At 42.2% G+C, this 26,368-nt stretch overlaps 2 protein-coding genes and 2 long non-coding RNA genes across 4 annotated transcripts; 2 read left to right on the top strand and 2 right to left on the bottom strand.

The window, feature by feature from the left end:
- Positions 1-1,510: 1,510 nt before the first annotated feature.
- On the bottom strand, positions 1,511-10,543 carry LOC100827434 (nicotinate phosphoribosyltransferase 2). The gene is made up of 15 exons (XM_003579703.4): positions 10,219-10,543; positions 6,003-6,147; positions 5,588-5,707; positions 5,314-5,448; positions 5,160-5,221; positions 4,999-5,074; positions 4,203-4,304; positions 4,011-4,127; positions 3,705-3,763; positions 3,144-3,318; positions 2,792-2,926; positions 2,614-2,712; positions 2,285-2,393; positions 1,977-2,089; positions 1,511-1,886 (listed from the first exon to the last, which is right to left on the bottom strand). Exons 1-15 carry the CDS (start codon positions 10,395-10,397, stop codon positions 1,809-1,811), a joined length of 1,704 nt encoding a protein of 567 aa, XP_003579751.1. The 5' UTR covers positions 10,398-10,543; the 3' UTR covers positions 1,511-1,808.
- A 3,997-nt stretch (positions 10,544-14,540) lies between these two features.
- Positions 14,541-15,555, bottom strand: LOC112269251. Its single transcript, XR_002960795.1, has 2 exons — positions 15,100-15,555; positions 14,541-14,973 (listed from the first exon to the last, which is right to left on the bottom strand). It is a non-coding gene; the product is annotated as an uncharacterized LOC112269251 (long non-coding RNA).
- On the top strand, positions 15,556-16,498 carry LOC112269250. Its single transcript, XR_002960794.1, has 2 exons — positions 15,556-15,882; positions 15,957-16,498. It is a non-coding gene; the product is annotated as an uncharacterized LOC112269250 (long non-coding RNA).
- Positions 16,499-24,817: 8,319 nt separating this feature from the next.
- On the top strand, positions 24,818-26,302 carry LOC104585337. The gene is made up of 4 exons (XM_010241612.3): positions 24,818-25,463; positions 25,582-25,681; positions 25,761-26,026; positions 26,123-26,302. The coding sequence occupies exons 1-4, from the start codon at positions 25,275-25,277 to the stop codon at positions 26,156-26,158; spliced, it is 591 nt and encodes a 196-aa protein (XP_010239914.1). The 5' UTR covers positions 24,818-25,274; the 3' UTR covers positions 26,159-26,302.
- The last annotated feature ends 66 nt before the right edge of the window (positions 26,303-26,368 follow it).

The following is a 26,368-nucleotide window of genomic DNA, read 5'->3' as shown; positions in this document are numbered from 1 at the left end:
TATTTGCTTTTTGAACCAAATGATGAATGTATGTGTATGTATATATGTTCACTCAATAAATGCGTCAACCATTTTCCAAACTTAGGTCAAGCACCACAAATCAAACTACCCAAAAAAAATGCCAACTTCAAAACTTGGATCTAGATATACCAAAACAACAAAAATCCTTCGTCCAATTTTCCTTGGAGCTATTCAACCCAAAAGCTTAGCCTATATATCTGTTCTCCATAGTAAAGAAGCCCAAATCTCGATCCAATTTGGAGTTCAATGAACTTTGCAACAAATGACATCCACACTACCAAACTATCAAGTTGTCGAAATTGACATAGTTATAGTAATATACAAGTAGTGATTTTTCCCGAGATGAAGGACATACTATCGTGACTACATTACTGGTGAAACTATCTTATCATGACTTAGTGACTATTTATTTGTTCTAGGTTTTAAATGAAAATTACTAATATTTTACACTAACATGTGCTAAATGTTGTATTTCAAATTGTTGAATAATCGACATACCTATGGTAATTTATAGCTTTATTGTTTTTAATGGATTTTTAGTTCCCCTATATGTTTTTATTTGTATCTCCTCTTTGATTATATCTTTTGTTTTGGCTTGGTTAATGTCTGGTTTATCATTGTTTTCTTTAATCCCTAATCTTATTGTGATGTTTAACTGTTCTATCTTATTTTAGATGTGATTATCCATCTTTTTTATATCTGAACAGATATAAAATTTAATTTGTTTGGTAGACTAATTTGCCTAACTATGATATATACGCATTGGATAATCACATATATATGATATTTATCATATTTGGATAATGAATATATGCTCCACATGTTGCCAATAGTTATCAAATTCGAAAATATAATACTCCGTATCATTTCTATATTTGGTAATATTTTATAAAATTCTAGTTTCTTTTTTATTTGGGAGAAGCTTTTTTTGAAGGCGTGATCAAGTCTGATCTGCAGAGGTTGATCTGACAACTTCTAGATGATGCTAACTCCTTGAATTTATAAATATGTATCGAGGTAAGTGGAGCTGCTCAAAATCTCAAAACGCACCCGATTTCAGTTTGCCCATGAAACGGAACAGCTTACTTCGAGCCTTCCACCGTCAGTCTTGCACGTTTGAGCATAAACCTGTGTAGTTGAACAAACAACCATGATGGCCACCACTAACCAATCTGTTCAGCCTACCTATTGTCTTTGTTTTACAGCAGCTTATACTGTGTTAATGCAACGGTGGTTGGCAAGTCCATCAACTATCCTTTTCGGCTTACTCCGTTGACGGCATCATTTGGATTTATCCCCGTCGTTTTGCATAAGAACACCCTAGAAGGGAGAAAGAAGACCAAAGCTCCCACACGTTCTGCATCAGGCACCAGCATTTTTTATTCTCACCTCAAGTTTCAGCTTCAAATTTGTGTTAGTGCTAGAGTGGTCCATCAATCACCTACAAATGTGCGTGCTGCATAGGACAAACAAGTCAAGATCTCTATACTACAGAGATCAAATTTCCTCTCTTCTGATGTTTATTATTTCAATTCCGTTCTAATGTATACAGTGTAGTATCCCCACAATAAAGGGATGTATAACCAGGTAAACTGATCTACCTGCCTTTATACAATTAATTAGTTTGTACAAATGGAAATTTGGGATAAAAAATAAAACCCTACAAGATGGGGCCATGAGCTGATGGATGTTTATGTGGTACAACAACACTAGACTCTATTTTCTTTGACGTATAACGTATTGCTATGCTTGCAAAGAATGAGACCGACTCCAGCTTGTGCAGCCATCTACTGTAATTCGCCTACTGGCGCCTCGTTCAACCATAGGTAATGAATGAACTCATATAGCTTTGCGCTCACACTCACCTGCTTGAAGTGAAGTAGATTGTAAGGTTACTGACTTATGTGTGATACAGAAAGATAAGGTAATTGAAGGAAAGAAATAGTGAAACAAACCTTGTAAGGTGTCGGATTTAGCCGCCTGATGTGATCTGGCCGCAGTTTTTCGAGCTGCTGCATGCACCGGCTTCTGATCTTGTCCAGGGAGGGCAGCTCTGCTCTGGGTTTATCTGCAGAAAACACAGATGTGCATTAATTGATGTTCAATCAACTGTGAGAACACTACAGTCCACAGTTTAACAGGTTACTTATTTCCATTGTAACAATCACCAGATCAGTGTTAATACAAGCAAAACATACAAAGTTGTCATAAGAAATAAACTAGATCCAAACTTATCATTGTAAAAAAGATACGAGGTCCATACTCGAACTACCCGGCCAGTAGCATTGTAAAAGCTCCTCAACATGCTGGGGGACAACATAAGCCCTCTTGGATTCAAGGAACGGATGGCGACAAAGGATCCGCTCTCCTGCCTGGAATATTTTACAGATGTGAAATTCAGTTAAAATAGAAATTAGTCACTGTAGGTAAAAATAGTCAACAAGGATATCAAAGGGACAAAAGCAACAGTGTGAAGCATACGACCGATTCAAGCATTATCTCAGCTATATTCCATTCTAAGATAAATTATAATATTATGTGCTTCTGTGATTTGAAAAAATGGTGTAAGAAGTATAGGAGGTGCATTGCTACCTTTGGTGATGGTTCACTTTCACGTATCATGATGTCTACCAATGGGTAACCTTCTTTTCCATACAATCTGAAACATCGCTTTTTGCATGGAATAGAGACCTATAACATTTCATGACAACCTCCATAAAGATCACTAAAAACATGCAATTCTCTTTCAACGTGTGAACAGCAAACATACTTTTGCGACATCCTCAGAAAGTTTGATACGAGGTCTGCTGTTGATCTCAACTAACTTGAAGACACAGCCAAGTGCAGCTTGGGAATAACATGTTACAAGATAAGTTCCTATTCCGAAGGCATCAACTTCATGACCCTGCAAGAAAGATGAAATATTGAATTATATATTGGGAGTATATTTTTTGTAGTGCATGATCACTAGCTTGAGAATCACATGCATATGCATCAAACAACGTAGGTACCACAAAAATCCGGTGAAACAAAACATATCTACATGGCACAAAATTCTTTATGAATTCTCAATTCACTATCGTAAAAACAATTGTCCACTCAGTAACGAAATTTTTTTTTACCTGTTTATTTAGGGCATCAATAGTTTCCTCATTCAGGTCGTTGCTAGCAGTGATGATCATCTTCCCAAAACCAGGTATATTAAACTCCTTTTCTATTGCATGAAACACTTTTCGAGCTTCGATAGACAGATAGGCCAGATCACCAGAATCTAATCTGATACCAGATGCCTTATATCTACAAAACAAAATATAATTATCCAAATTGATTGTTTTAAACATACTGTTAGGTAAACAATGAACAAAGATGCAGTTATTCATAACGTTGTCTAAAACTTGGATAAATCGGATCATTTCGTAAGTACACATCAGAGAAACATCAGCCTTTTTAGGAGGGCTTAAGCCTATAAAACACAAAATTGCTGTAAGCTTAGACCACCCTTAAATTTAGCATTACTGGAATGGACTTGCTGACAAACTTTAGCTTCATTTGTATTTTATTTCAAAATGCCTTCTTTTTCTGAATTATGGTATTTTACCATATAAGGTTTCCATGATAAGCCAAGCTCCAATCCAATAACCAAACTCACACATAATAAGTGCCGAAGGATAGGTTTGACATACCCTAAGTCATGGAGTGCAAGAGCTACTGCACAGAAGTTTGGAATCCCACTTCGCATAACCTGAAAAGAAAAAAAGATAGTGACATTATTCTCCAAATACAAGACATGCATAAATAAGTTAATAATATACACACTGCAGGTGAAGAGTGTCACACGATAGAGTTATTTGTTAGACAACACAAAACAAGGATAAAGTTGTACAAACAACTCAGAATTGACAAACTATGTGGTGTGCAAGTTTCAGACATGTGTAAGCACAGAAGCAACAAGAGGAAGAGTTGCAGATTGCAATAAGTTAACAACTCACATCATAAGTGTCCACAAGAGCTAGGAAATTGCTTGGAAAAGCCAATGCATAGGATGCAAATGCAGCCAGCTCACTTTGATTTGTCTCGCCAAATACACTACACAATGAATCTGCTACCTGAAATAAATGAACACAGTAACATAAGAATACCGTAACGAGTGAAAACAACGTAGCAAAGTTCTGCGATTATACCTGAATCTTGTGAAGCCACTCTTTCACTAAACCAACAAAATCTTTGCAGATCCTTGAACCATCTTTGTACCTAAGGGTCCTGTCTGGGATCTCATCAAGGCTCTGGAAGATTTAAAATGATTGCTAAATCAGCCAACAACAGAACTGACAATGAATGGCACCCAAAAAGGAAACTTCCAGAACGCCAGAAATATCTAAGCACAAGTTTTTTTTTTATAACTGACATCGACACACAAGTTTCTATAGATGCATATACAAAGGGATGGTAACAATTGTCACTCACATTGCTCATAACTGATGCAAGAAAAGAGTTGATTTGTTCAAATAATGATTTGCCATGTATTTCAGTTCAGATAACATGTCAAATTATCAAGTAAGTACACCAATGATCTAGAAGAAATGCAAATTAGAAAGGAACAAGAAGAGTACTAGTATGGTAGGGAAAGAGAGAGAGAAACATGCAAGTGAAATGATAATCCCTTCTGTCTAATCAGCTCTTTTCTATTTTACAGTTTCTTTAACTACCTTTTCCTACTTCCATGGATATTTTTGGGCAGCAGATTATAAAGTAAGTTTAGAACAGCAGTGAGCCTAGATTGTCACCAGGATTTCACAATTTGAGTCTAATATGATGATAAAAAAAATCTTTCAACCTGAATCTGGATAATCTATGGGTCTCAGTAACCAATGTAGTGAAGAATTGTTTGCACGAAGAAACTAGGCATTTCAATGATTTTAATCTACTACATACATGAAAGATTTTGTTCATCGATAACTGGAAGGATATTTTACTGACCATATATGAGCTAACATAAGCATGAGAATGTGTTCCACGGAGTGGTATGCCAAATAGATGTCCGGCTAATACATTACTGCAAAAACAAGACTTGAAATTAAAGATATGGTGAAATAAGAGATATCCTGGGCTTAAATGTTTCTTCCAAGTGAAGAACCCACCTTGTTGCATCAAAACCTCCCATAAAACAATACTTTGAAGCACTTATTGCGCCATCAGGCCCCTGTGAACATAAACCCGAACATCACACATAGAAACACAAAATCTATATAGAACAGAGTTGAAGTGAGAGCCTGAAGGGGCAGAAGATCACACCTGTGCTCGTCTTAAACCAAATTCCATTAGAACCTTTGACTTTCCAGAAACATGACGGTGCCGTGCGGCATTGGTGGTTACCAAAGAGGCATAATTGATGAGATTTATAAATGGAGTCTCAAGCAGTTGAACCACCTGATGATGTATAACAAGAGTAAGTTGCTACAGAAACCATTCGAGTTTAGTTATTCCAAAAAAAATCAAGAGATGATTAAACGAACTAGAGTTGCCACTATTATTAGACACAACAATTGCTAAGGGGCTTTGCACTTACAGCAACCGGACCTTCAACTCTCATCAAGGGCACTTTTGGAAAGACAACTGAGCCTTCAGGAATGGAGTAAACCTCCACATCAGAGCAATCAATTTCCCTGAGATAATCAAAGAAGGCATCCTACAAATTGCAAAATACATTAGTAAATAAATTTATTAGGGTAACTAACTGACAGGAAAGTATATTAAAGTTGGGCAAAGAAAAACTTATAGAAGGAACATCACAGAAAGTTTAAGTCACCTCTCCTTTCCTTGTAGAATTTGAGGTTGCCTTATTTTGTAGCCTATGCTAATCAGCCTATTTGTATGACCAACTAAAACATTTATTCAGAGCTAGCCTAGCAGCCAATTTAAGAACCATTTACCATTTGAAGAAAGGAAAAGTAATGTATATGTAGATAGTGTTTAGGCGATACCTCACACATTGGCATGACTGATTGCAGGAAAGAAATGTCATCTTCAGTGAACTTAAAGTTCGCAATGAACTTAATACATTCTTCAAGACCAGCAAAAACAGTGAATTCTCCACCAAATGGATTTTTCCTAAAGTACAGGTCAAACCTGACGAAGGAAAAGGAACCAAATCAGCATGAGATTGAGCATGTCTGAGTTGGTAGCTGTAAGAACTAACAAGCTCTTTCCATTAGTCATTTGTGGGTCCACATCAAAACTAGAGATACAGCGAACAAGTTCACAAGTCACACTTCAAAGACAAAGTGAACATAAGAGCGTGTCCCGTATTTTAGGTAAGCTACCAGTGCACCAACATGGACCACATGCCGTGTGCTTAGAGTTTGGAGTCTGATCTCCCCTTTTTCTGCTTTACCCATAGCTGATCCGATTACAACATAGGGCACTCCTTATATAGAGTTTAGGAAATAGGAAAAAGCTTCAGCTGAATCATAAGGATAAAGCAAGCACTAACAAACTTTGGAAATAAACTAAGATAACTGAGATGGAAATCAGGGGCCTGACTTGAGAATCAAGCCGTGAAATCCTTTCCCTTATCCTTGCTGCAGAGGTCATATACTCTGCACCACATGACACCACATTTGATGGCCATATAAATTGCTATAGGTGAGTTCTTAGATTTTTCTAAAAGAGCCAGGACTCTTGCTTTGCAATAACTTAGTGAGAAGACTTTGCTCTGACAAGATAAAGTGAGTTCCAAAACCGAGGATTGGGATTATAATTCTGCACTGCTGCTGATTGGTTTCTCAAAAGATGACTTTGTAAATTCCCTGGCAGATTGAAATTCAATGGCCATAGAGCCCAGCTCCAGACCTACTTACCCAGCATGAATGTCCAAGACTTATCAGACATAGAGGAAAAACACCAGAAAAATCTCATATCCATCCCATCATTCTGTTACTACCTCCCACCTTTTGGATCTCAGGCCACTCACAATGTATGGCCTCTTAGCGCGCTATCTTAGGTGCTGATAATTTATAAGAGACAACATCTACAATGCATGGTATCTTTGTTGGTGTATCTTAAAAGGGTTGTATTAATTAATTTAGTAGTCAAGCTTGCAAGTGATTGGAGTAATAAATGTTTTTACCTATGTCCACGTGCAAGAGCTGTATCTATACCTTAAGAGACCACTAACTTCTCTTTCTTCTTTAATTAGCATGCCATGCTAGCAAAATGCTTAAAATAACGTGCGAAGAGAATCCCATTGGGAGAGGCCTCAAATATGGATAAGTGCTGAACATCTGGCCAATGAAGTGACCAGCACTTTCGAAATTTATTATTTTCATTTCAGTAGGCAAGAATTTCATTAGTTAATAATGCTTCATGATTGTGCTTTGTTTTTCTTCTTCTCATTTACTCACTCCACTCAAGTTTATAAGGCTAATTTGAAAAATGGTACTCCCTCAGTCCGGGTATGTATGGCTCATCTCCAAAAAATCACGATTTCCAAATGTAAGGGCCCTCTCACATGTCTCTCTCTCTCTCTCTCTCTTAACTACATGCATTAATTCCCTTGGTTTCCACTTTAGCATTAAGTCTTTTACATGCATTGAGCAATTTTTGCTTTGGTACTAATGTTTTGTTTTGATATCAGTGTTTGATCTTGGTACTAGTGTTTTTCAACATTAAATCTACATTTATTTTCTCTCTGTTTACTATGGCTTTGGTTAAACCATTTTTGAAGAGGGCCTTATAACCAATGCATTGTGAAAAGGGAGAGAATAACTGTAGATTTAATGTTGAAAAACACTAGTACCAAGATGAAACGCTGATATCAAAGCAAAACACTTGTACCAAGGCATGCAACGGAATTAATTTTGAAGTGAAAACAACGGGAATTAATGTTGTAGTTCAGATAGAGACATGTAAAAGAGGCCTTATAATCTTGAATCCCTAAATTTTGGAGAACGGCCTTATAAACCCAAACGAAGGGAGTACACAATAGTAGTGTACATAATAACTTTGGTGGTGATAGAACTTACAAACAACTCTATGCTAGAAGTGTGCACACTAGTACTCCCTCTGTTCCTTGATGGAGGGCATATTAGAGATGAAAACACATACCAAGAAAGCAAATCAGGATGTTTTTTGTACGATTTTACCCCTTCTAGAATTAAATTCTTAAGCACTGGCAAATCGTGTTTTAACTAGCTTGCGCTGGAACTATTAATGCTTGTGCAGCATGCAGTGGGCAACGTCTCTTCTGTTTCTACTGCATGACGCGCATGCCCAGCGGGACCTGGCCTCTCGCTCACCCCAGAACCAGAGCGATGGGATCGATCGGTGTGCGGCTAATTAATTCGTGAGCCTAAACAGAGGGGCAGTTTAGTCAGATAGGGGAAAAAGGGCTCAGTGGCATGCTTACCGAAACAGTAGGAAAAAAAAACGCCCTCTTTCAAGGAATGGAGGGAGTATGTTGTAAGACAGCAAAGCAGGATCGATCAAAGGGAAAAAAAAAGAAGGGAATTTTGGAACCGGAGGTGTGGAGTGATGCGTCTTCATAACCTAAAACACAGCCAAAACTGTGACCATATTGTTTACCAGTATGTACTCCCTCCGATCCATAAAAAGTGTCGCCCACTTAGTACAAAATGGCAACACTTTTTATGGATCGGAAGGAGTATAAAACTAACAAAACACGTCATATTATCCCATTTGGATGTAGCATAATAACCTATTATAATATATGGGCATTAATTTATGATAAGTAATACCAGACAGCCTAGTGCAGAACCATGCTTACATTCAAACATATAGAAACATAGCTTCACCCAGTGTGGTTCACTTCTATTGCAATTTTCATTTATAGTTTTTTGTGGCTTCTGAGTTTTATTACTACACTACTCATATCAATATACAGAAAGAAATACCAACTGAAATTCCGAAGTAGCTCCCTGAATATTCCGCTAATGACAAAATTACATCATAGTTTTTCTCTTGTAACTTTCCCAGGTTCCAAACTAGAAGTCTAAAAACAGACATCACCTTCTGTTAAAAAAATGCAGAACACAACAACCCCCCCCCCCCCCACACACACCACCCCCCACCCCATCCAGATAGATCAGTTAGACATGAAATCCAAGAACCAATAGTCATTTGTTTAATCAAGTACCAAGGTTCATTGTTCATTCAACAATGTGACATCATTCAAATGTCCCCATCCATTTGTTCCTACGCACCAGGAGTAAATTACATTACCATTCAGGAAGTACTCCACGCACATTAAAAATAAAATTCAAGAAAACAACAATGACATAAGAAATGGATTTTTGAATTTAGAATCCACACAAGAGGCAACAAATACTAAAACAATAATTGCAAACCGTAAAAGAAAGGCCAGACAGGAACATCAGGACCTACATGAAAAGCGATGGCAACTCCAAGCAATTAACCACAGCTGACTTTAAGCTCTAACATTAAGGGGTGATGGAGAAGGCTGTCCAAAGCAATACCAAAGCAATGAAGAAATAACCATAAAAAACAACTTCAACACCTAACAAGAAGAAATACGAGCGAAACACTCAAAGCAGCAAACGCAACTAAATTGGTGGTCCGTTTTTTACATTTATTACATCGTATCAAGACAAGGTTCCTCAGAAAATATCACCTTCCACATAGAAAACCCCTCTAAGAAAACTAACATGAAAATATGGATCCAAAGGAATTGTTTTGGTAGTACAGTTGTGCAACTGAATTGTCTAAAGTTAAAATGCCACCTTTGACAAGGAAGACCATCAAAACTACATGGGAGACTGGGAGAGAACTCCCCAAAGCAAAACCAGAGTATCAGTTAGCCAACTACCAAATAATAAACTATCAACGCACAAAATTCAGTCCTCTTAACCAAAAGGAAGTGGAGGTGAAAAAATTTACACTGCACCAACCAACGTACCAATTTACGAGAACAAAACAAATACCACATTGATTAAAACAAAAACTAAATTGTGGCATTCGCTACAGCAACGGCAGAATTGCACGAACGGCCCAAATATCTTCCGGAAATCTCAGCTCTCGCCAATTAATTCTCCCGAACCTAACCCGGAACAAACCAATCCGACAACTGGCACCAGATCACCACCTGTCGATCCAATCCAATGGGCACAGACGAACCGGAGATACGCGAAGCGGAGGATACGAGGTAGAGATGGAGGTACTCACACGGCTCGGTCGGCGTGCTTGCCGGCCTTCCAGTATGCGTAGGCCATGGAGAACTGGTACTGATCGGTGAGCAGAGCCGTCGCCATGGGGTTCGTGGGCGGCCCAACCTGCGCCCTCGCCGCCGATACCGACAGGGAACCGTTGGCGTCGGCGCCCGCGGTAGGCGCCGTCGCCTCCATCCTTGGACTGGAGCTCCTAGTAGGTCCCCGCTAGGGTTAACCTGGCAGAGGCGTGGGAAGCTTCGGGGGGGAGGGGAGGAGGCGCGGGAGGAGGCAATTGGAGGCCGGGAGGGGAAGGAGGAGACGCGAGGGGCTGATTTGGAATTTGGAAGCTTGGTTGGGAGCCATTTATAGGGCTGGTAAGATTCAGGCATATACCAAGGGAAAGTTGTCAATGACAAATATGCCCTTGCAAAGTTGCTTACCTTTTACAGAAGGAAATTCCTCTGCAATTGACTGCCAATGCTTCAATATAGTGCTACTTCCTTCGTCCAATAAAAGATATCTCAACTTTGATTAAATTTGAATGCATCTATACACTAAGTCATGTCTAAATACATTCAAATTTTGACAAACTTGAGATATCTTTTGTTGGACAGATGGAGTACTAGATTCTCAATTTCCTTTAGGGAACATCAGTTTTTTTATGTACCGAGTAAAATAGGTTGCACAAGTTTTAAATGCAGATGGACCCTTGGATACGCAAGTTACGTAGACTCCACACAAAGGGGCCATAATTCTTTGGACATGGTGCAAGTCCTGATAATTTTATGCCCATCAATTCTTCAAATTCTGATATATCTATGGATGAAAGACTTCGTAACTTGGAACTGCACCCAATCAGACATCTTCTTAGTTCGCTCGACATACCACCTAGAGTGGAGTCGCCTCCATGGGCACGGGCAGGCTAGTATGAATGCACCTTGTGTGTGGAGTCTTATGTGGCAACTCAAAGTCCCATTGAAGGTAAAAACCTTTGGTCGGAAGGCTCTTCACGGGACGCCACCGGGTCAATTTTGGTTGATTGTCACATAAGGTCGATCCTCAATGTTTGTTTTGCAAGATGGGTCCGAAGGAGATCCAGCATATGCTCTTTACATGTGATAGAGCGAGGGCGGTAAATTCGACTTTGAGTAAAAAAAAGGTTAGTGGATCAAAGGTTATTTTTGGTAGCAATAGTTTAGAAAGCAAGCATTGCATGACTATGCGTTCCTTTTTATGAGTTGTCTAGCCACGATGTCCTGCTCTCGCTGTCTGAGTGGGCCGCCCTCCATCGCCTCCCAAGTCTCGAGACCGTTGCGGTCGTCGCCAAGACCGACAGGGCCTGCTTGCCGCCGCGCCTAACCGTCTTCAGCTTGGTCTGTGGAAGGGGAGGAGGCGGGCGGCAAGGAGCGAAGGGGGGGGGGTTTGAGCGCGGGGCAGCGAAGAGCGAGGAGGCGGCGACGAGCAGGGAGGAGAACCTGCAGGCGGATCGCGGGGAGGGAACGGGGGCGTGGTGCGACGGGATGGGAAGGGCAGGGACATAGGGCGGCATCAGGTAGGCTTGGCGGAGGCAGCGGCGCCCGGGGAGAAGTGATAGACGGGGGCGTGGTGCGACGAGATTGGGCAAACAGGGCGCGTGGAAATTTTGCAGAAAAGCCCTTGGACGGCTGGACCGCGGGGTTGATTTCTGGAAAAAGGAAGGGCTAAAACGAAAAAGGCCCCGACGGACGAAACCCAACAACGGAAACGTTACTGATTTTATTATTAGATACAGATATTGTTGTAAAATTTAAAGATTAAAAAGAAAGTCACATAATAAAATATACATATACTTTTTTAAATCAAATGTTCTACTATAAATTTGTTTTAGAGTCATTTTTTAAAACTTTGACGAAGTCAGAACCGTAAGATGCAAAAGGAAATTAATGGTGATGGATTGCCCTCGTCTCTTTCTTACCGGGTGCTTCAAATTTGAACTTGTCATCGTCAATGCATGTAGCACGATTAGTTTAAAAAATTACGCTGCGAGACAAAATTTTAGGCTGCTCGTATTGTGCTACAAGTACGATGCACAAAACAAATTTGATGACGAGAACTTTCATCAAAAAAAAATACGAAGATCTTTCAGGTGTTCCTAGACCAGAACTGATTTATTGTTAACTGTAGGACCGAGCTAGAAATCCTACCACTGCCAAATTCCCTTCTGGCCAGGTTATTCCAAGTCTTTCTGGACGCAATCATACAAGTGTATATACCCACCTTTCCGGTTTGCTTTCTTATCATACAAAGCACTCTCATCAAAAGGCTACTCGTACTGTATGACTGTGGGCCAACGGAATTCTCGGCCCCAGTGGCCGTGAGAGGCTTGTTGTGCAACGAAGGTGCGTTACAGCGGTTGGTGAGTGGTGGCTCTGTTCATTTTGTTCGTTCTTTCCGCGGGCCTGATTTGTAGAGAGGCCGACGTAAGCGCAGGAATCTTCGCCGATCGCCTCGCCAGACTCGGATCTCTCATGTGGCCGCAGCCGCCGATAGGCCGGGACCCCTTTTTATCTTTTTCGATTTTCAGGACTCAGGATTTGTGGCAATGGGGATATTCCTACTTTCGTCGTAGGACCAATGGAGCATTTACGGGATGCAAACTTTTAAAAAGTCGAAAGGCCGTGGCACACTAGAGCTGCGCACCTTATCCGTCGTTGCATCTAAAAAGACGGCTACGGACTCTCTTTTTTGGAGGTAAGGAGATCTTTTTTACATACTCCAATCAGCAAACGATAAATTTGGTGGCACACTCTGAACCTGGTGTAAGCAGACATCTGCCCGCTGACCGCTAGCAAATTTTGCTAAACTTGATCGACTCTGTTACGTGGATGACTAACTTTTAAAGGCAAGATCTCACAGCTTCCTGACAGCACCACACACACTTATTAAGCAGATGGACAAACTTTGACCGGCCTTCTATTGTACTCCATCTTGCAGGGAGGAAAGAGACACTTGGCACATAGCAGCCTACATACTTTATTAAACATATGGCATACTTTCTTATATTGTACTCCCTCCGATTCGTAATAAGGCCAGTTGATCGAAATGTCTCATATGTCACTAAAAAAATGTGACAAGACTTTCTTAAATGTGATGCCAATTTTGATTGCATTACCTTTGGCATGCATTGCAAAAAGAAGAAGAAAAAGTGTGGCAAATGTTGACAACCTCAGTATACCAACCAAACATGCCAGCCCCCTCCGTTGTTGGTCGCCAAAGACGAGAGCTTTGTCTTTGGAAGTGCCAGTGGAATCTCCTCGCAGTTGTTGAAAAGGGTTGTTGGAGGATGTTCCACAAAAATGCGATTCTAGCTACTAATGTAGAGGTCGGGATGATTTGTATTTAAAAAGCAAAAATATGAAGAATTTTGACATTAAGAGTTACTTGGTCCTTTCAATGATGTAAGAAGACATATAACTTTCGTTGACTACCAAATTTTCTAAAATTTAACCAACCTTATAGCAAAAATTATTAACGTCGATCTAGTGTCAAAACAAGACATATATTTTCTAAGTATATGATTTGCTATAAAAAATAGTAATAAATTTTGATAACCAATAAAACTTATATGTACTATATTATAATTTGAAATGGAGGGGGTAATTGTTTATTTGTTTAGAGATAGAAGATGGAGAAAGATAGAAGATGCCTTTGAATTTCTTTTTTTATACCTCAAAGCCTTGGAATTTCTAAAGGATTTTTTTCACGTTGTTAGCTAATGTTTGATTCGAAGGTTGATCTCAATATTTGATGAAGTTAAGAATGCAAGCGGGCCCCCTCTTATGTCCCACTTTTAGTTTACTGAGGATTTGCTAGTTCAAAATATGACTAAGATTTACAAATTGACGGTGAAACATTGGTGGCACACCATTTGACATCAGACGAAGTGATCATCACAGCATCTCCAATGGCATCCCAAATGTCCTATTTGGGGGATATGAACATTTTGTCCCTAAAATCATCTCCCAATGGCACCCCCTAAACGGACAAAATGGCATGTTTGTCCGGTGCTCTCTTTTGTCCGCCCCGACTCACTACAAGAGATGGGAAAAGAATAAAAAAAGTGAAAAGGAGAGGAGAAAAGATAAAGAAAAGAAAAAGCTAATTTGGGAGTGTAATTTTGGGGATGTGGTTGGGTGATGAGGGTGGATATGGAGAGGACATATGTCCATTTACTCCCCCAAATGACCAAAAAAAAAACATTTTGGGACAAATTTGGAGATCCCATTGGAATTGCTCTCACATAGGTGTCTTTGTCCGCGGACATGGTTTACCACTATAGTAAGGAACAATCCACATCAGTGAAACAGGAGAAACCATCAAAACCTTCTCTGATAGGCAAGGGTACACACCAATAACCTTCTCTGACAGAAGGCAAGGGTAAAACAATCTTCGCTAACCACCCAAGAAATATTTTAGTACTCTCACCACACATTTTCTTGATCTTTGACTGGCTGACTGCGAAGCAATCAAGCAAAGCTACGCACTGTAAGTGATAAAGTCTGCATTCCACAATTCTGCTGTATCTGACGAAGCATCTCCATCAGTATGTTTATCCGGTGGAAAACTAATGCACCATCGACCATGTCACTGTCAAAACCAAATCCTTCGAAATCCAACCACAGCAACAAGTGTAGCTTTCACGGTCTTCCCATTGCCCTTCCTTCCTTCCTTCCTTCCTTCCCCCATGTTCTCCTCCTACGAAAAACTTCTGCCGTGAGGACTGAGGACCCAGCTGAAAAGAAGCCACATAAAGGAAATTGGCAACCTTTGAATGATGGGCCGCCGTGTAAAATTCTTTCTAGACAGCTCATTGGTCTATTACGTTACAACAAGTAGACAGCCTGATGACAGGGCGTACCTATGTAGGTAGTCTTGCTAGCTTCAAGCCTTCAAGAATCAACCAAGAGGCCAAGAGGGCGACCTGAAAACGGACTCACATCGCTAAGGGACAGACGGGTGCTTATCAGGAGATTGCTTTTACATGTTGCTATGAAACGTACGTCTGGCTGCGGCTGCGCGTGCGTATCGGTGTCATGATGCGCAAGTGTGTTGCCGCCGCTTGCAGATCACAGGCTGCATTTGACCCTTGTTTTATCGGAAGAGACAGAATGAAAGCTCCGCCCGTGCCAGGCCGCCACGGGAACGAGATCCAGTGCCTTGCCATAGACAAGGCACGGCTTGCCCTGCGCCCCTTTATGCACCCTCCATTTCAATCTGACGGCTGGCAGTCCTGCACGAGCGCAACGAAGGAATTGAAACAGCCACTAGGCTACGCGGGCTTCTCGGGAGAAACTGCAGAGCCGCCCGCGCCGCGGGGACGCCCATGGGGTCACCTGCCCGTCACCTGGAACGAGCGCAGGCAGCCGCAGGGTGGGGAAAATCGTGCGGGCTCTCTGCCGCTCTACCGCCGGTGCTGGCTCCGCCCACCTCTGGCTGCTCCCTCTGCTCCTCCGGCGACTCCTCCTCGTACATCTTCCATGCAGCCGTTAGCCGCTGACATCGTCCTCCAGCAGTGGCCGAAATTGTTCAGAAATCGTTCAATTGTTCAGAAATTTGACTGTGTATCTCGCGGTGACAAATGATCTAGCACAAGAAACTGCATGCTGGAGAACACCCAGTGAGTATGCTACTTCTCACTAAGGTACGCTACTTCAATACTCCAGTAGTTCATACATGATTGGAAGAAAAACAGAAGCTAATGCCATCTTCCAGCAGGAAGGTTCAGAAATGAAGCACATTCCAATCAGGTAATGGCCAAAGCACCCAAAGCAGATGACATTTCCATGTTCAATACGTTCCTTTCCGCACGGATGCCTCTAGACTCTAGAGGACAACCAGAAATGCAGACCCTGGCCTGGAGCTCGAGGTGGGCGCGCAAGGGGAACTTGAGGGAGCCGGCGGCGCGGGGTCGGTTTATCCTGCCGAAGCAGCGGCGTGGGGAGGAGGATCCTGCAGGAGCGGCGGCGCCGGCGCGGGGTGGATGAGGCATCGAGCGAAAGAGCGGCCGCCGGAGTGGGGCGGAGGATTCCCCCCGAGAGGAACGTGTCTGTGGTCCGGAGGAAGACTAATAGGAAGGAGGAAGAAGATGAAATTCGCTGCTGGCCGTCCGATTCAGATGGACGGTGGATACATGGGGAAAGGCACGCCGTGCCCTGGCTGTGGCAAGGCACCTGTTCCGAAATGACTAAAAATGGGTATTTTTTAGGAAAAAAATTATAAAAAATCATTTATTTATTCCGAAAATAATTATTTTAATGCTTAAGTAGCATATTTTCGGTGTTTTGGGCTCGGCCGGGCTCGGGTTTCAGGTTTGACCGTCGGGCTTTTATGAAGCCCGGCCCGGCCCGGGGTTTGCCCAGGTATACTATGAACGCATCCGAGAGATTGGTCCGGCACAACAACTTGAGGTTGACGAAATCACCACTCACCACTGGTGCCTCGTAGTTGATCCTACTGAAAACACAACACCAAGCCCTGAAATAAATTCAGGGTACCAATCAACTGTGTGGGCAGGTTCCCCCACTCCGGATGGCAACGGGGACGAAACCTGCTGGGTAGTGGCTGCCCAAACCCATCCACGTGATCCTGAACCTAGACCCATCCCCGTCCCCGTCCTCGGTCACGGGTTTCAGATTTTTCCCAGTCCCGTCCCCGTCGGGTTTTTCATCCACGTCGGGGAACCCAAATCCGTCAGGTAAAATACATTGAGAGTCAAAATAACATCAGCAACATGAAAGAAAAACAATAAAATTTTAGTACCATTCACACATAACAACAACAACATGACAACATCAATTAAGAGGCAACATATAGTTTAGGGAAATTTATAGTTAGTGTTTGGGGTATACATATGGGCTCTATTGGGCCAATCATATGGGCCATATTGAAATTTTCGCGGGTTTCTCGGGTACCGGGTTCGGGGAGTGCTGTCCCGGGTCTAGACCCGCCAAACCCGCTGGGTTTCTATTTTGACCCATGAACAAACCCACGGGGATTAAATTTGACCCAAACCCGTACCCTAATGGGGTAAAAACCTGCGGGTCTACGGGTTTCGGTGACCCATTGCCATCTTTGATCCACCACAAGATACCAATCACATGAGCTTCACCCATATTTTAGTGATGCTTTCAAAGGTTTGTATACTCTTGTAAAAAAAATCAATTGGTGATGATGGTTGGCTCATCCTCTTTTTCTTCTCTTTTCACGTGGGATCACCTTTTTTTTATATATAGCAAAACCATCATACCTTTGCACTAAACTAAATAGCTCTCTTCGCCAAAAAAAACTCAAATAGTTCTCTCATAGTCTCATTTGAATCCGTTGCAACCAATTGTGGTATGGAGCATGACGACGTTGGTTCGACATATTGAGAATCTAATACGCAGACGTTAGTTTTTTGGACGAGACTAGTGAGCGACCGTTGGCTGGTTAAGCTCAACCAGCCAACGCCCCGTATATGGGAAGTTCACAATAATTGGCAATAAAATCGGAAACCCCCGTCCCGCTGTCTGCGTGTGTCTCTCTCAATTTTGATCGCGACGCGTCAGGTTATCCTAGAATCATGTCCTGCATGCATGCAGGTCCCCCTCTCGCTCGCTTTCTCTTTCTCTCCACACGTGAACTACCGCATGATTCCCACCCATAGATATGATACATGTGTAATAAATTCGAATTCAAACATAAAAAAAGCCATAACTTTCAATTTGTGCGTCGGAATTATGTTCCGTTTTCACTGTCGACTCTCTCGTGACGAGACCTTCAAAACTAGATCCAAGTTGAGTATGCTTTGATTAATATTTTCTATAAAGCAACTTCTCTGTTGAACAATGCAAATTTCTCGTTTTTTTGCAACTTTGCTGTAGCAATCGACAACTTTATCCGCAGTGCTACACTGGAACAAAAGCGGCGATTTTGCTCGCTCTAGCAACTTTCGCTCTAGCGCATACAAGTTTGATGTGTTCAATAGCAACTAGCGTTAGTGTGTCAAAACTTTTGTCTTTCGTGCCGACAACATTTTCTTATCTTTCGACAACTTTCTCTTCTGTCCTCGCAATTTTGGCGCCTGTAGTGGCAACATTGGCTCTCATACTTGCAACTTTGGCTTTGGCAACTTTTCTTCTAAGCTAAAAACTTTGTCTTATGTTCTTGCAACTTTTCTTTTAAGTTGGCAACTTTGGCTCATATGCAGACAAATATTAGTCCCGTGGTAGCAACTTTGGTATCTATACTAGCAAAATTGACTCACATTGTAGCAATTTTGGCCTTTAAGTAGCAACTTTGTCTTTTGTGTCGTCCATTTTATCTTTTGTTCTAACAACTTTGGCTCCCACACGAGTGACAGGTTTTCCTCCCATCTAGCAACTTCACTCTATCGCAGAAAACTTTAGTGTTTCAGACGAGAACTTTTACTAATGTGTTGCGACCTTTCTCTTTTCGCAATATTGACTCCCATAGTAACAATGCTTGCTTCTATACCGGCAACTTTGGCTCCCATTCCACACTAGAAACTTTGGCTCAACATACTGCCAATTTTGACTCTCATACTCGTAACTTTAGCTACTATGTATTCAACTTTGGCTTTCTTACCAGTAGCAATTTTTGCTCAACTCTAACAACTACGGCTCCTATGCTAGCATCTTTGGTGTGCTCGGTCGTCATTTTCACTAATGTGACAACTTTGTCTTTTATGCTTGCAACTTTGACTCTCATATTATTAATTTTGGCTCCTATACCAACAATTTTCCCTCCCATACTAGTAACTTGAACTCTCGTACTAGTAATTTTGACTTCTATGTTTGCAATATTTTGCGATCATAGTAGCAACTTTATCTTCCATAATAACAATTTTGGCTCACGTACTAGAAACTTTGACTCTCATACAAACAACATTCCCTCTCATACGAGCAATTTTTCTCAACATACCAACAATTTCCACTCAGATATCAGTAGCTTTGACTCTCGTACTCACAATCTTCCCTTCCATACCCACAAATTTTCTTTTCGTACCAGCAACTTTCCTTCACATAACAACTTTTCTTGACTCACATACTAGTAACTTTGACTTCTGTATTTGCAATGTTGGCTCATACTAGCAACTTTGTCTCACATACTGTCACTTTGAATCTCATACTAACAACTCACATACCAGCAACTTTCCCTCCCATAGCAGCAACTTTCCCTCCCATACTAGTAATTTTGTCTTCTATATTTGCAATTTTGCCTCTCATAATGGCAACTTTGGTATTCATACTATCAATTTTAACTCACATACTAGCAACTTTGACTCTCATACTGACAACTTGGCCTCCCATGCTAGTGGCATTTTATGTTCTACTTTAGCAACTTACACTCCATTGCAGACATTTTTTGAGTGTTTGGTCAAAAAAATTTGCATACATCAAATTTGTCTTTTACGTTGTCAAGTTTGTCTTCTGAACCCAAAGTTGCAAGTACAGTAGCGAAAGTTGCTAGAATTGGAGCCAAAGTTGCCATTGGTGAAGCCAAAGTTCGTGAAAGAGGAACAAAAGTTGTGAAGGATGAGAAAAAATTGTTTGTAGGGGAGCCAAAGTTGCATGCAATGCAAGAAAAGTTGCTAGCATTTGAGACATTGTTGCCCCAATGTCGTGGGGCAAAATTTCTCAATAAACTAGACAAAGTTGCAAAACAATTAGTCGAAGTTCTTCTTTTTAACAAAAAGTTGCTTTTCATAAAATATTTGTCGAAACATACCCATGTGTGGTCTAGTTTTGAAGATCTCGTCGAGAAAATTCCAACTTTGGAAACAGATCGTAATTTTGACGCTTGATTCAAAAGTTATTGCTTTTTGAAATATTTTGGATTCCAAAGAAACCTCACATGCATGCATGCCATGCACTATACTGCTTGTGCGAGGACTAGTTGATGCATGGACCACCGCATAGTTCGAATTTTGGAGCGCACATTGTTAACGCGGTCTTTTTTTTTCCTTTCTTGGGTGTGTGCCCGTAGAACACAAAAAGTGCGCTGCACGAACTATCCTTTAGGTAGTTTTTTTGGATCAACAATTTTCTAGCTGGATCCGCAGCATGTTTCTTTTTAGAATAAATGCAGCAGGTTTTTGTTTTGTTTTTAGAATGGATACGCAGCACGTGCCTAATGTTCGGTCGAGCGGGCCTGGCCCATAAAAGGGCTGGTCTAATCGTAACAGTACAAATTAATCCGCGTGCGGAATTGCGTTCGTCCTAACTTTCTAGCTGAGATTGCCCTAAAGAAAAAACTTTCTTGCGGAGAGTCAGCCATGGGAAAACTCTACCCACCTGATGACGAGAGGACATCTATTACTCCTGCTATTTCACCACCTCCATATATTCTGAGGTTTGGATCTTTTTGCGTTCAAGTTCTTCCGAAAGATGAGGTGAAGCCCAATTTCAAAACACCATCGGTTTTGAAGTTTACTTCGTTTTAGAGTTTGAGATTTATGTAAGTTTGCAGTATTTTTTTTATTTTAGTTTGATGGTTTTGGGACTGTCCAAAACCACTTTTAGTTCAGTCCGTGGGCCTTAGTTGTGTGGCGTGGGGGCCTGTCCCACCCAAGTTGTGTTAGAGTCGCCCTATAAAGGGTTCTTGGCGGTCGTCGTTGTAAAGGGGAGTTGAATTTTCGAGATTAAGAATAGACCAGAAAAGTCCCAATGTTTGGGGACGCATATCGACGTGTTTGCTTGCTGATCTTGAAGATCTGATGTTATGCCCTGCGGTGGAGTTGATTCTAATCAGTTCCAACGTGAGGAATTGAAGGGATTTGATCTGGATTACCTCAGATTGATTTCGCTCGGTTGCTGATCTGCTTGTTCGTCGATAGTCGTGAAAGATTGCGCCTAAAACCCTTTTGGATCACGTTATCATCTTGGTATCAGATTTGTCGGGTTTCTTACGGCGATTTCCTGCGGAGACTTCTCTCTTGGAGATTTTTTGTTCTGGGCGAATTCCATCCGGATCGATCTGTTTTTCACCTATTCGTGTCCGCTAAGGAGTCCTCGTCCGGTTCTGCCTGGGAGTCCTCGTCCAATTCACCTTCTTTAGATTTATCTTGCCGTGACTTCTTTCACCCGGCAAGAGCACGCCTACCCTGCCGCGCGTTCCTGCTTCGTGCGCGTAAGGTTTCTGTGTTGGCTTGCCGCGTACGTCTGTGGCGCTGCTCCATCCTGTGGTTGCTGATTGTTGCTGCGACGCTGCAGTTCCTTCCGCGACCATCTCGCCAGATTGGTTTTTGCGGCTGTTCTAGTTTTCCATTATTTGCACGCGATTGTGACTTCCAAGACCGGGGAAAATTCAGTAGCCCCTGCTGCCGATGAGCCGAAGAACCTCGAGCTGCCTGTTTTTGCTGCAGATTTGGCTCCCAATGTCCGGGCTGGTTTTGACAGCACTTGCGATTATATTTGTCGTAGTCATGCTGCGTTGCCGGAACAGATTGCGCAGTTAGCTACCTGGATAGATGCATTGGGCGATGCTCCTGCCCGTGCACATCCTCACGACGTGGTTCATCGCCGCCCTGCTGAACAACAACATTTTCCACACATGGGATACGCTGCTGATGGCGAACCATAAGATGATGTACCAGAACAGCGCCCGTTTGTTGCTCATCCTGCAGGCGTTCTTCATGGACAACCACCTGTTCGTGATCAAGTTGGTCATGCTGTTCGTGTTCCACATGATGATGGTGGTTTTGGGTGTATCAAATTGTCCATACCTCCGTTTTCGGTGATTGTGGACCGGAAGATTATTTGGAGTGGGAGATGCGTATGGATCAGATTTTTGCTTCCTATCATTATAGCGAGGAAAGGAGACTTCAACTTGCGGCGGTTGAATTCACCGATTATGTGCTGATTTGGTGGAATCAGATTCTTCGTATGCGTACTCGCCCAACATCGCTTTGTTCCTGAGCATTACAAGAGAGATATGTACAATAAATTGCAGCAACTCACTCAAGGCACAAAATCTGTGGATGGGTACTATAAGAAATGGAGTTGTTGATGATACGTACAGAAACACAAGAGGATCCGGAGGCCACAATGCCTCGATTCTTTAATGCCCTGAATATTCAGGTACAAGATCGTGTGGAGATGGTTAGCTATTATGATATTCAGGATCTTGTACACCAACACTACACCACTGCATCGAATTGCCAACTGTTGTTGGTCGGGAAAAGTGTACATATGGTGTCGGACGATTGCTCGGGGAAGTTGATGTCAGACAGTTGGTCGGGAATTTGTATGTAGGGCGACGGACCGTTGGTCGGGAATGCAAAATACAAAGGAGTCGAACAGTTGGTCGGCAATTCCGGTGTTAGTGTCAAACGGTCGGTGGGCAAAAATCGCCGACCAACTGTTGGTCGGGCCTTACCCACCCGAAAATGAAATTTTGGGCGCCCTATTTTGACCCAGCCCACGAACATTTCCGCCCTCTAATTCCAAATCCATAGCCAAGCCAACTCTTATCTCTTCCCATTCGCTTTCTCAGTCCACGAGACAGCAGTCCACGAGAGCACGCCGCTGCCGCCGGTCCTGATTCCGATCCGGCCGGTGCGGCTGTTAGAAATATGCCCTAGAGGCAATAATAAATTTGTTATTATCATATTTCATTGTTCTTGATAAATGTTTATTGCCCATGCTATAATTGTATTGATTGGAAACTCAAATACATGTGTGGATAAATAAACAAATACCGTGTCCCTAATACGCCTCTACTAGATTAGCTCGTTGATTAAAGATGGTTAAGGTTTCCTAACCATAGACATGTGTTGTCATTTAATAACGAGGTCATATCATTAGGAGAATGATGTGATGGACAGACCCAAACCTAAACATAGCTTTTGATCGTGTCACTTAAGTTTAAGTTGCTTATGTTTTATTATGTCAAGTATTATTTCTTTAGACCATGAGATCATGCCACTCCCTAGTACCGGAAGAATACTTTGTGGGCATCAACCGTCATCTCGTAACTGGGTGATCATAAAGGTGTTTTTCAGGTATCCCAGAAGGTGCTTGTTGGGTTGTATGGATCAAGACTGGGATTTGTCACTCCTTGTGACGGAGAGATATCTCTGGGCCCTCTCGGTAATATAACATCCTAATGAGCTTGCAAGCATGCAACTAATGTGTTTAGTTGCGGGGGTATTATATTACGGAACGAGTAAAGAGAACTTGCCGGTAACGAGATTAAACTAGGTATGGCGATACCGACGATCAAATCTCGGGCAAGTAATATATCGCGAGACAAAGAGAATTGGATACTGGATTAATTGAATCCTCGACATAGTGGTTCAACCGATGAGATCTTCGTGGAATATGTGGGAACTATTATGGACATCCAGGCCCCGCTATTGGTTATTGATATTTGATCATGTCCACATGTTCTCGAACCCGTAGGGTCACACACTTAACGTTTCATGTTGCTTGGGTTAGATGAGATAAATGATGATGATATCGAATTATGATTCGGAGTCTTGGATGGGATCCTAGACGCAACGAGGAGCTCCGGAATGTTCCGGAGATAAAGATTTATATATGGAAAGTTGTTTTCAGGGTTCTGGAAAGTTTGGAATATTTCCCGGTTTTGACCGGGAAGCTTCTAGAAGGTTCCGGAGGGATCCGGAGGGTTCCACCTTGAGGCCCACCTATCCCTGGGCTAAATGGGCCTGTGAGGGAGCACCCTGGCCTTAATGGGCCGAGGGGCTAGCCCACAGGGCCCATGCGGCCAGGAGGAGAGTCCTGGCCGCATGAGAGTCCTGGCCACGGGATAGTCCTGGCCGGCCACGCCTCCTCTACCCCTATATAAATAGAAGGGGGGACAAGGGAGAGAGACACCCCAAGCTTTCAGTTGGATCTCTCTTCCCTGAGCCCTTCTCTCCTCCTCTTCTCACGCGCACGGCGTAGCCCTGCCCGTGAGAATATTCACCATAGTCACCACGCCGTCGTGCTGCCGGGATCTCGTCTACCTCTCCCTCTCGCTTGCTGGATCGAGGAAGGAGGAGATAACGTGAAGCTGAACGTGTGGATACCAAGGAGGTGCTGTCCGTTCGGCACTGAGATTGATCTCATTGAAAGTTCCACTACACCAACAACGATCTCGTAATCGTAACGCTTAGCGGTCTACGAGGGTATGGTGTTCATGATCCCTCTCGTTACATACATCTAGTATATATATTCTTGGGTTTTCTTCCGCACTTCTCGTAGGAAAATTTTTGTTTCCTATGCAACGGACCCAACAGCGGCCACTTCGCCTCCGCCCCGTCCCACACCGCCGGTCGTGCGCCTCGCCCCGCCTCCTCGCCAGCTTATCCCATGCGCCGCCTGCCACCCCCCCCCCCCCCCCCCAAGAGCTGTTGCCGTTGCGCTCGACAGCCACCAATCCACCCTAGCCGCTAGAGCGCCGCCCCCATCCCTCCTCTCCGCTATTCTCTGGACCGTCACTGCAGGATCTGTACCGCCACCCCGTCGCCACAGGAGCTGGACTGCCTGCAGCCCCGCCGTTTCTCCTCGCAAAGGTGGTCCTGTACGGGGTCACACCCCCAAGCTGCCGGCAACTTCAGTCTGGTGAGCTTCTCTCTCTCTCTCTCCATGTGCCTGCAAGCTGGGAGTTCTATACTGGGATTTTTCTGTTACTTTGTCTTTTAGAAAGAATAAAATCGAAGCATTTAGTGTATTAGTGTATTAGACCGCAACAGTAGCAGTCTTGCACCAAGACTTGATGTGAATTTTAATGTACTTGTGAAGAACTTTTTGCTGATTTCATATTTAGGTGATTTGGTTCATCCGATTGATTTTTGCCATACCAAAAATTTAGTCTGTCCTCTGCCATTGTTAGAGATTCTCTATTCCATCAAATTTATCCGAATGAAACAAAACGTTGGTTCTGCTAGGGCAGATGTAGATGGATTAGGTTTTAAGGCAAGTGATATTGGAAAAAAGTAAGTGTGATGTACAATTTTGCTTTTATGTTTGTTTGTAAACTCAGCCACATACTTTCTTACATTATGCCTTTTTTTCACGGAAAATAATGGCAAGTACAAGAGGAAAGGATAAAGATGGTGGGGTCACGTCGGATGAACTAAAGGCAGTTGAATATCAATTACAAAGAACTAGGCAAATAGAAGAAAATAGCAAGAAGCTGGCAATTGTTCGTGAAAGACGAGATGCACTTAGAGGTCATATGGAAGCAACCCAACCTCCTAACAAGAAAAGAAAGGTATGTTTACATGTTTTACATGTGCATGTGGAGCTTCCAACACTAACTATTCCTGAAGTGTAGAAAATGTAGTTTGAACTATGACTTTTCTATGTTGATACCTACGTCGTCTATGCAGGCATCCTCCAGAATACCTGACAGTAGAAATGAACAGCGTGTTTTAAGGCCGAGTGCAAGAAAAGATGATCCTGTAGATTCTGGACAACAACCTCCAAAAGGTACATATAGTTAATTATACTTCTCCTTATTATAGTGATCTCATGGCACTAGATAGTAACTATGACCATTGTCATGTAGAGGTTATTCATGAGCTTGATGGTAATGGTAATGGTGAAAAGAAAGGTGGAAGAAAAATTACTCAGAAGTTAAACATTTATTCGAGGCAGACTAAATCTAAAATCAAAATTCCATTTAATGAGCTTGGCCAGCCTTATGGGGCAGATGCAACTGAATTTGCAAATTTCATTGGTACTTTGGTGAGGAAGCATATATCACCTGCGAAGTTAGATTGGAGAGATGTTGAGCTGGAAGCACAGAAGTCATTGGTGTGGGATCACTTACAGGTATGTGTTGCAGACATGGCTTATTACTTACAATTTATGTTCTCATGTCTGTTGCTATCTAGCTGATGATCGTCCTTTTCTGATTTCAATTATTAGGCTTTCTATGAGCTGGACTCCACTGCTCTGAGCTAGGTATATAACACTTCACACACTAAATGGAAGGAATGGAATGCTGATTTAAAGAAGACAAAGTTTGATCCTGAATTGACTGATGAACAACTTATGAGAAGATGTGATGAGAGAATTAGTAAACGTGATTGGGCTACCCTTATTGAATATTGGCGATCTCCAGAATTTGAAGTAAGCCATCCTGCCTACATATATATAGATATACTGAACTGC

Source organism: Brachypodium distachyon, chromosome 5, assembly GCF_000005505.3.
Source record: "Brachypodium distachyon strain Bd21 chromosome 5, Brachypodium_distachyon_v3.0, whole genome shotgun sequence".
In the NCBI taxonomy this organism is placed as follows: domain Eukaryota; kingdom Viridiplantae; phylum Streptophyta; class Magnoliopsida; order Poales; family Poaceae; genus Brachypodium; species Brachypodium distachyon.
The sequence above is the reverse complement of the archived record's forward strand: the minus strand, read 5'-3'. Positions and strand labels throughout refer to the sequence as shown.